The sequence below is a fragment of the Limulus polyphemus genome, unplaced genomic scaffold, assembly GCF_000517525.1.
Source record: "Limulus polyphemus unplaced genomic scaffold, Limulus_polyphemus-2.1.2 Scaffold2668, whole genome shotgun sequence".
Classification (NCBI taxonomy): Eukaryota; Metazoa; Arthropoda; class Merostomata; order Xiphosura; family Limulidae; genus Limulus; species Limulus polyphemus.
Genome location: NW_013668278.1, coordinates 37,554 through 49,146, shown reverse-complemented (window position 1 = coordinate 49,146; position 11,593 = coordinate 37,554). Strand labels below are relative to the sequence as shown.

The 11,593-nt window shown below is 33.6% G+C and overlaps 1 protein-coding gene across 1 annotated transcript in view; it reads right to left on the bottom strand.

Moving 5' to 3' along the window:
* Positions 1 to 2,249: 2,249 nt before the first annotated feature.
* LOC106467578 overlaps positions 2,250 to 11,593 on the bottom strand; it is a 14,328-nt gene continuing 4,984 nt past the window's right edge. Inside the window, exon 6 of the mRNA XM_013927940.2 lies at positions 2,250 to 4,643. Within this exon, the coding sequence (XP_013783394.1) occupies positions 4,621 to 4,643 (23 nt within the window). The 3' untranslated portion in view covers positions 2,250 to 4,620. The remainder of the gene's footprint in view (positions 4,644 to 11,593) is intronic.

Sequence of the window (11,593 nt, the reverse complement as noted above, 5' to 3'; positions counted from 1 at the left end):
CTCTGGCACAGAAAAGTTGGATAGCGAAATGAATAGATATCCTTCGCTACTCTGAAAACGTAATGTTATACTGAAACTGAGCTGAAGAACTTTGTAAACTTAATGTATTAAAATGACCAAAGATTGTACTTTGGAATTTGTATAAAAGGATTTTACATCACATGTCAGACATTATATGTTTGTTGTGTACACGGCGTTCTTCATATCATTAATTATTTTGACTTTATATGTATATATATATTCGCATCTTAGCTGTTTTCTAGTGACTCAGTGGTAAACTTGAGATATAACGCTAAAAACCAGAGTTTGATATTCGCGATGGGCACAGCGCATATAGCTTTGCGCTTAAACCCAAACAAATACAAACATCATAGTTATTTCATTATCTACAATGAGTCCCGGCATGGCCAGGTGGTTAGGGCGCTCGACTCGCAATCTGAGGATCGCGGATTCCAATCCCCGTCCCACCAAACATGCTCGCTTTTTCAGCCGTGGGGGCGTTATAATGTGACGGTCAATCCCACTATTCGTTGGTAAAAGAGTAGCCCAAGAGTTGGCGGTGGGTGGTGATGACTAGTTGCCTTCTCTCTAGTCTTACACTGCTAAATTAGGGACGGCTAGCGCAGATAGCCCTCGTGTAGCTTTGCGCAAAATTTAAAAAAACAAAAACAAAACAATATTTCCTTCGTAACTAATTATTGTCTTTTTCACATTGTATGTTTAGCTATTTTCATCAAAAATGCTAAAGCAAGGTACTCTGATAATCAACGTGTTTCGAAAGAGTTTAACTATACTTTATTTGTGTATAGTTTGGCACATTCATTTTTACATCTTTTAATTTTGGACCCTTATCTTTAGGCTGTAAAAATGTTTATACAACCGAATTCTCCAACAACTATGGAACTTCTTTAATAAATTTTATAAAAATGATACTTAGACAGTAAACATTTGTTTATTCCGAAAAGAAAATGACCCCCATCCGCCTGATAGAAGGTTAGTTCAAAGCACACATTACTTAAAAGTTTAGTTGTATTTGACCTTCAACTTACTGATATAAGGTATCTTCGTAGTACATATTTCTTTAACAGTTGAGAGGTTTCCTTCAGCACAATCTAAGTTTAACATAATTCAATTAAAGTTATAAAGCATGAGATACTTCACAAACATAACTTATTTAATGAAATTGTTCTTCTGTAACTTCTTATTCAAATAGGAAAATATGCCAGCCAAAAAAAAAAAAAAAAAAAATTTACTCATCAGCTTCTTTTATAGAAATTGCTCCAGAGGCGAATTGTTTTAAAATTATATTTTCAAGTTTTGAAATTCCCGTGTCTATTTTTAAATGTTTGATTGAAGCATCACTTATACAAAGAAGCAACTTACAACATTTTTCTTATCTGGTATCGCCTAGAGGTGTGGTCGACATAGTAAATGGCGGCGATATGTATATATACATATATACACACACACATACATACCTTATTTCATCATTTGAGTAGCATGTTAATCAGGGTCTTAAACAAAACTCTTTTGGGATTCTGAAAATATCTAATGAAAAACCAGGATTTTTTTTTACTTAGCCTTATGTTACGTGACTGATTGTAAAATGATGTGTTTCTTTTTCACTTTCCTTGATAAAAAGGCAAAGCAATCATGCAAGTAACTGCTCATACAAATTTTAGTAAAGTGTTTAAATATATAAAAAAATTATTTTCCTCACTAAAATGTGCAACATCAATAAAGACATGCTCATTTAATTTATTTCAGTTTCAATTTTAGGTAAACTGCTAACGATATATTATAGACTATTTAATTAAACTTTGTTTTTTTATTTGTTTAAAGGTTCACTGCATCGCTTATCCCTCTTGATATAGATGAGTAATGATATTTTGATTTGATGGTTTTTATTACGCTTTAAAACTAATGTTTAACATTTGATTCGTAATTCGTGTATGGATTTGTTTGTTTGTTTGTTTTTGAGTTTCGCGCAAAGCTACACTAGGGCTATCAGCGCTAGCCGTCCCTAATTTAGTAGTGTAAGACTAGAGAGAAGGCAGCTAGTCATCACCACCCACCGCCAACTCTTGGACTACTCTTTCACCAACGAATAGTGGGATTGATCGTGACATTATAACGCCCCCACAGTTGAAAGGGCGAGCATGTTTGGTGTATTTCAAGAGAGGAATCAAAAATTCACAACTGAGTTTCTAAAATACAGTTTTACTAATTAGCGACATGAAACGACAAGAAGCACCAAAACATTTATTTTAGTAAAAAGTCACCAATATGAGAGATTCGTAACTTTAAAAAAAATCTTATTTACTGAAAAAATTTGAAACATTTGACATATTTTAGAGATGTAAACGTGTAAAACGTCAAAGTATAAAGAACGACGATGCAAAAGATACACTATATTGATCAAGGGACGTAACTGTGTTTAGTAGCGATGGGAAATGAGCGTAATAACTGACTTTTTGTGATTTTAGTGACATAGATTTGTTCACCTGAATGTTTTTGTTTTCTTTTTCACTTTATTGACTTTACAATACATTTGTGTATTAGTCCCAGTTGCATGGGCCTTCCCGGCTTTGGTGAGATTCACAGGCTACGGGAGTCGTAGCGAAAAGTAAAGCACATAGTTTTTATACAGTAATAATGATAAGGGCTGTCAGACCAATGATTGTTTGCTATTTGTTTTTTAGTTAACGACTCTTAACAGTCACTCTTCGCTGGTTAGATAGTGTATAGGGAGTTACACTACTGAAGTCTAATAAGATTCCTTAGCTTCAAAGAAGGAACTTGATCATCAGAGTAGCCCAAACTCTAGAATTCTTTTAATTGTTTATTTGTTTTCGAGTAAATTCACATTATACTTTCTGCTGTGTCAGCCGCGGAGAACCAAAGCCCGGATTTTAGCGCTGTAACCCCGTAGATTTACCGCTGCCCCATCAGTGGACAATTCTTTTTGTTATTTCAAAGCAAGTTCCATAAATTATTAATGTAAACGTAACGTATAAAACACTATGTGCAATGTTTCTGATTCTTATCACTAGAGGGACAGAAGATCGAGCAAAACAAAAGTGATTGATAGCTACAGTTGTGACAACAACCTATATGATTAAAAGTCTCATTTCTAGTTGCACACACACACATTCTTATCATTTCATTTTTTATTGTTTTTCACATGGTACATTCATCTAAGTTTAGTTTAGTTTGTTTCTTATTGTGAAACTATACTTCAGCATTTTAATAATAAATTCTACGATTTATCTTCAGCAAAAACTAGTTTTCTAACTTGACGTCTTCGTGCTCACTTAACAAAGCCAACGTGCAGAGAAAATAAAACAGACTTAAAGAGAATGGAATAGGAATTTTCAACATGAATGGCACCTTATATGACATACTGTCTAAATGAAACGCCTTACCCATTATTACAATGGCTTTGTCTGGATCTCTGAACTGAATAATAGGAATAATTGCCACTTTCATAACGTGCCCATAGCTTTTTATGTCCGGAGCATGTTCAGCGGCATCACGACTCGAACTTTGTAAATCGAACCTTGTCGATTTGCAAAAGATTAAATATACGCTTGTCCCATGTAGTGTAAATTTTGTTTTTATGAAGATAAGTCGTAAAAAGTATCCCTAAAATTTGTACCACGTTCATTCAAATCTAAAGCAAAAGTTTGTTTTAATAATTAACTTTATGAATTGAACTAAACTAACACATGTATTTGTCGTTCACAAACTGCTATTCGACGTTCTTTGTTTATATTTCAAAAACGTAAAGTTCTGTGATTTGTTTTATAAGGTTAATAAAGGCGTCCAGAGAACAAAATTACACAATTTGATTGCAAATCAAAATAATATGAAACAAAATTAAAATATAAAAGAAATTTATATAATTAGACCTTTTTTTTTCTAAATATTCGCAAAAAGAATTACTTAACAGAACGCAAAATATCTGATTTTCGGTAACATAATTATTTTAACATAAAAATTAAACTATATTTAACAATAACTGTCTACGAAATATACAATAAAAAATCTTTAAAAATGTATTACGACCGACGGTATCGATGGATATTCTACCACATAACATTTCTTGTAATAAAAGAAAGTAAATAGATCAATATCTTGGAAATAGTATTTTTTAGCCATCGTCAAACAGTAGAGAATCTAGCTTTAGATAATAAAAAGCTTGATGGTCTATTTGGCATAACACTTAAAATAATCTCAACCAGATCTGTAACAAAAGTATAGATATCAATACATTTATGCTGTTAAACTAGTATTACAGACAAATTCCCTCTTTTTTTGATGAATAGTAAGAGTAAATAAAACCACATTTTACCTTAAAATAAACTGCGCTAGAAATACTGACTTAGTGTTTAGTATTTCCAATAATTACTTTGCATTCATAAAATAGTGTATTTAAACAATTGAAAAAGTCTCTTTATAGTCATTTGTCGTTAAAGGTATAAAAACAACAGCTATTTCAAAGTTTGCTGAATATTTTACAAGCTAATCGTAATTTAGTACAAAGATATGTATTTATTTTAATTTCTCAGGTTACAAATACAAACCATAAGCAAGACCTGTTTCAGTTTTTCTTCGTCATTATTCATAGTCTTCACTCTCATCTATAGTTAAGTAAAAATTTAAAAAATACATAAATATTTGTATTCTATTTTAAACAAAATCAGTTTTAAAAAAAGGTTCAGCTTAAAACGAACAGTTAATGTTTCTAATCATAGACAGAAGGTAATCAAATTTTACAAGATTGAAACGCATATGCCAATGGATGTAGTAACATGTTTACTGCAGATGCGAGCCATGGCAACACGGGCAACATATTTAGCAATTAAATATGTATTCGATTGCTGACTGAGTAAATATATCGCAGCACTAACCAGAAACTGATATTCGTATAGCGATATTGTCAACTTATGAAAAGCCAAATTATAAACCGTTACAGAAAAGAGATTTTTCAGTGTTCCCAAAGAATTGAAAAAATTCATAGAAAAAAGATGTTTAAAGCAGCAATGGACTCCAATCCTATGAAATGTTCTCATCTGCAAAGTGAAGACTATGGTTAATAAAGAGAACCCTCCAACCCAAAAAGTGATTGTAATAAAGTTGGGCAAATCTAGTAGTACCAAATTTGAAGCTGACGAAGGTTTGTTTGTTTGTAATTAAGCACAAATTTACACAATGGGCTATCTGTGCTCTGCCCACCACGGGTATCGAAACCCGGATTCTAGCGTTGTAAGTACGCAGACATACCGCTGTGCCACTGGTGGGTGGCTGACGAAGGTTCACAAGCTTTCATCCACACCTCGAATACAAACGGTTATTTTTATGTGAAAGATGGCAGAAGAAACTAAAATCACAGCGATCCGAGTCGACATCGTACCTGGTAAGTCCCCGGATGCATCTCTAATTAACTGTTATGATTTTGGTTTGTTACAGCGTGGCCTTAGAAGCCGATGGAAAATGTATCAAGAGTTGTTTTCTAAGATTCACCTCGCCATCCCTCACAGAAGCTTGTTGCAATACAATATGTGTTTGGTGTCGGGATTCTAAGTTGAGTGGTATAGCCATAATTACTGGAGGTGACCAAAAAGATTCAACGATATAAATATATATGTAATCTGTAACAATTCCAGATGTTTGCAACTTTCAAAACTGGTTTTCAGTAGTTTTAGTAATATTTTTTGATTATTACTGGTGTTTGTGCGTTGTATAGCAAAGCCACATTTGGCTATCTGCTATGTCTACCGAGGGGAGTCGAACCCCTGATTTTAGAGTTGTAACTCCGTAGACTTACCGCTATTCCTCCAGGGACTTTATTAGGGTGAACACGTGTTGTTTGTGTATGTGTGTGTGAAGTCAGTAGTTAACTTGTTCAATGAATGTCTCAACTTATTTAAAAAGAAAGGTGTAGACAATTAATACAACAAGAAACTTCAAATTCAATGGTACTAAGTTTGATTATATATAAAGTACAATATGGTGTAGACAGGAAATGCAAAAAATAAAGAATCAGTAGGAAAGTATACAGCCACAAGGCAATTAGTAACATCGGCAAAGCAGCCAATCTTCACATGAGATCTCAGTACCTGTCGGTGCAACCGCTGGGATTGTCACACAGTGCTGAACTTATAGCAGAGATAACGATGGGTTTGATAACGTTGTATGATCCAGATAATCAATAAAAAGCAAGAAATATTCTGTGAATGTGATCACTTATCTTGAAGTTATATATGCATGTACAATCTTACATATGTTAGTTGGGTTGTTATTGTTAGCGTAAACCTAACCTATCCATTGCAGAGAAACCAACCCCAGAAATTTATCGTCGTAAGTCCTTAAAATTTGTGGTGAGCCCCAGAGGAATACGTGCAGATCTAAAGGTCGTGGTTGTAATAAATAAACAGACATTTTCTTTACTTTTTTTTTTCTTATTTGAGCTACTTAGTAAATTTGGAGTCAATTTATTATTAATACATAACCAAAACCCAAGACCGCCGTTAATAAAGGAATAAAATGGCATTGCATTTCTGTGACGTTACGATAATTTTGATCTTAATGTGACCTCAAGACTGAATATCTGTAACTTGTCTGAAGTTTTCTGTTACAAATAAACAATAACTAATATATATATGCCTTTAACCTGTATACGATAAATATGTCCACAAGTGTGGATCATCCACAGTGAGTTTGGCAGAGGTTAATATTTAAAAAATAGCCAAAAGTTTTGAAGTACAAAGGAAGTAACTATAAAAAAGGAGGATGATTTATTCTTCCAGTATGTCCATCCTACTAGATAATGAAATTGTACGAGGCGTTGATAAACAAAATGGCTTCCTGCCTGCTGTAATTTTAGTTGTGTTTCACCTTCAACTTACTGATAGAAGATTAGTTCAAAGCATATATTACCCATACGTTTAGTTGTGTTTGACCTTCAACTTACTGATAGAAGGTTTGTTCAAAGCATACAATACCCAAAAGTTTAGTTGTGTTTCACCTTCAACTTACTGATAGAAGATTAGTTCAAAGCATATATTACCCATACGTTTAGTTGTGTTTGACCTTCAACTTACGCGTGAATTATATTAGGTAAAAAAGTTGTATCCATTGCATGAGGTGTCAATATTTGTTTCACCGGGGGGGGGTATGAGGTTTTCAGGATGTTACATAATAAGTTAATAATTGACTATATGTTACTTATGAAGAAATTTCAATTAATGGTTTACCTGTGTTTGACATGGGTTATTTTGTCTCAAAAGGTTAACTGCACTCTCCTCCACATCCGTTTAGTCTAACCCGAAAAGCTACTACCGATTTATGAAGTGGTAGTACTGAATCGAAACCTGCTATATGGATAGAAAATGAATGCAAAATAATTAAAATAAAATACTGAGTAGCTGATAATCTTCTTTTTTTACACTCAAAGTTGAATTATACAAACAAATACATTAGGATAGTAATAGATTATTGAAAAAGTTTTGTTTGTTTGTTTGTAATTAAGCACAAAGCTACACAATGGGCTATCTGTGCTCAGCCCACCACGGGTATCGTAACCCGGATTCTAGCGTTGTAAGTCCGCAGACATACCGCTGTGCCACAGTGTTTTTCAGCCTTAAAACTGAAATACTTGTCAAACTATTGATCAGTGAATTATTTCAGTGTATGAAGTACACGTTGGATGCCAATTTTCTTGTGTTTGACAAAATGTGTGAATTATTAGAATTAGAGCAAATCGAAATAGATGACATCTGCCCTTTTTTAGATAAGATGGTGGAACTCTACAGAGTTGAATCAGTTATTCGGATATTAGAGTAAACACAGAAGATGTGAGATCAAGACTTACTAATTCTACTGAAGAGTTGCAAACAAAAGTAACACACGATGCTAGAATTTAACACCAGTATCTTTCTTTTTTTTCGATTGTTAGCATAAGGTGTCAATAGAACGTTCTACAAGATGTGATTCACGTGCACGTTCATAAATACAGATCGTAATTTACTGTTAAAGAGAATAATATTTAAGAAAGAGGCATTGTTGTATAGTAACATATGTTACTAAGACCTTATTCTTTGTGATAGTTTTAAAGAGAAACTGTCATTTTTCAATTATGTGTTTGGAAGTTTTTACAATTATAGTTACCATTGTACAATATGAAAATCCTAGGTTTAGACTTGTTCTAGCAGTTATATTTTGACAATATTATTATAAATTACTCTTATAAATTATGTAAGGAAAGGTTATTGACAGATTTAGTAGTGGTTATTAAACTGGAGAATCCGATAACCAGTTATGAATAACGTGTGAGAAAGTCCTCTAAGTTTATTAGTTCGTGCGTCAGCAGTAAGTTAATATCGAGATCGTGTTCAGTAAGCAATATGTTCAGTTTACAAAATTATTTAACTCCTGATAAGTTACACTCCTGTTGCATTATAGAACAGGTAAATATTTTTACGTTAAGTTCGGTTTTAACGTGTTGGATATAATGAAGTCTACAAAGAGAGAAAGTACTTGTTGTTTACTTGGTTTTTATATTAGTTGTTTTTACTCTCGGATTACGATGTGCAGTATCCAATTATTCATTGATCCTAAAAATAAAAGCGTCAGGTGTTAGTAATTTAAATCTTTTGTGGGTATTAATATATATTCTAACGGTTTTTTAGTTAAACTTTTTAATTTCCTATAGGGAACTTATGTAGATTTTTTTCACAATTAATTTCCATTAAGTAAAATTTCATTTAAAATGTTCTTATGGCTTTAATTACGTATATATTCAAACACATTGCATTAACCTATCTTGTATTTTGTATTCGAAGTTTTATTGTTTTTTGTTCATAAAAAATATACAAATAAACTATGTAATCATAACCATAATGTGGTAGAGTAAACTTGAAATTGGGAAAGATTAAAAGAGAAAGTGATTTTGTTGTAAAATTATAGAATGACACGGATGAAAAACTTGTTACAAAATTAACTTGTAAACTCAAAGAGTGTTGGAACATTATAATTTCAGTGATATGTGTTAACACGTGTTTCATTATTGTAAATGGCTCACATGGGCATCATATCAAAAGAATCTCTAAAGTGAGTCTATTTTTCAATCATATCGTATCATTTACATGTGCGTGTCCTGAAAATCATGTAATTGTATTATTACTTCAACAACATATCATCCTTTGATTGGTTCATTTATATTACGTGTATGAAGTGTGTATTGTTTGGTACTGCCTAATTTATTTCAAAACGTATCGATTATCTCTATAGAAGGTTTGTTCAAAGCATACAATACCCAAAAGATGAGCTCGAATTCTATCTAATAGCGTTATATAGGGGCCACTGATCAAACGTATGTTGAGCACGATTATGCTTTTGACTGAAACATGTCTACTGCTGAATGAAATGTACAAATGATCACCACATATTTGAATAGAACTCTTACCATAGACGTACATGGAATGGTCCAGGTTAGGCATGGACAAGGCTTAATTTCTCCTGAATCTCTCCTACTGTGAGATTCGGAACATGTTTTGAAGTTTTTCTTACCTAAATATGGAAACTCTATTAACTTAATTTTAAGACTGCTTTGATTTCATTGCGAATTGATATTTAACTTACACAGTCAACTACATTACTCCACTTTAACTCCATCCCAAACAATAACCTCAATAATGTTTAAATTGTTTCTTTCAATACTCAAAATACCCTTCACCACAAAAGAGGCCCGTTACTTTTCTCTCTATATATAAATTAAGCATTGTTCATGAATGACGCTCATGGGAAATGTTGGGCAAGACTGGCGTGGGAGGGGGATTAGAGAACATATGATATAGGAGAGAAGAAATAGTTTAAGATTGAGCTTGGCTCTAGTATCCATCAGAAGATAGAAAAGCACCCAGCTTCATTAGTGGTTTTTCAGGTCACACGCCATGAAAGGGTAGGAACGTAGGCAGTACTAACAACATTGTGAATTAAATGTCCTGATACAGGGAGAAGCCTCATAAACTTTAGGCACGATTAGTTGATCATAGTTTGAGATGCAGTGACGTAGCTAGTTGACTGTTCAGCTTAGGTTGTAGGTTACGAATTAGGAGTGATTCCTTTTTTCTTAGCGTCCATTCATCTTTCACTGAGTCTATTATTCTGAAGTGTTTACTGTTCGGTTTTTCTTTACAGTCTTCACTTAGATGGTTTTAAATTCCAAAGTTATTGAAATGACTGTTATGCGCATGCTCCTTGATTCTGGTAGCTAAGGTTCGAGTCGTTGACCCAATATAGAATTGCCTGCAGCAAGCACACAAATATAGAGACGTGGACCCTGCGGTGCGCTCTCTGCTTTAACTAACTACGTCAGTGCATCTCAAACTATGATCAACTCATCGTACCTGAGATAGGCAAAAAGTGAAAACTTCATCCCACAAACAAGTGTTAATATCTAATGAAATGAAAATAAGAACTCGTAAACTTTAGGTCCGAAGATATATTGTGAGAGAAGCAACCCTAATACGCCTTACAGTATGGTCGGTTAATTGTCTTCTGTAATTTTACGATTACTATCACTCGTGCTACCTCCTCTTTTCAACTATTTTGAAACAACAATAACTGGATAATCATACCAAAGGATGGTGCCTTGACATGGCGGCGTTGGTTTCAACGAAACTCGTCCATCAGTTATGGAGCAGTCCCTTTCGATTCACTATATACTGAAATCCAATAGTAGGAGAGGCCATTCTTAGTACGTCTATGGTAAGAGTTCTCTTCAAATATGTGGTGATCATTTGTACATTTCATTCAGCAGTAGACATGTTTCAGTCAAAAGCATAATCGTGCTCAACATACGTTTGATCAGTGGCCCCTATATAACGCTATTAGATAGAATTCGAGCTCATCTTAGTTATCTTCTTCGTTGTTAACCAGTCTAGTTAAAAGGTTTCTTCTGTTTGCAATGTCTTATTAGTCATCCCATCATTTTGTTGTTTTCTTAGTGCAAATGTACATAATGGGTTGTCTGCACTCTGTCCACCGCGGCGAATCGAACCATGAATTTTTGTCTTGTGAGTGCATAGATTTACCGCTGACCCACAAGAAGCTGTCGGTTTAAGTAACTGAAGACTGTACAATGTTATATCTTTTATTTTTACAGTATCTAAACACCTTTATAAACAGGCCTATGTCGCAACTAATTTGTATCGGGTCCTAATGTCTATGCTCATTCAATAAAAGTGGACTTGCAATATCCATTTCTCACAATTTTGAGTGTGAAAAATTGGTATTGCTTCAGTTCACTTCGTTTTAGTTAATATTTCCTGTTCCTTGGTCAAACAACAACTATCTGACTCACCTATTAACATTTTTGTAACCTTTTATCAAGTATAGTGTGAAACCCTATATATTGTTACGTCTCCGTTTGTTAAATTGATTTTCCGTAAAATTCGTTCCGACGAAACTTTAGCGACAACAAGTCCTCTCTTAAATTAAAACTGGTTTATTCTTTCCGAATACAACTTTACGATACACTCAACTTCAACAGTCGCGCTATAACAAACACTATAACAAACGAACGTTG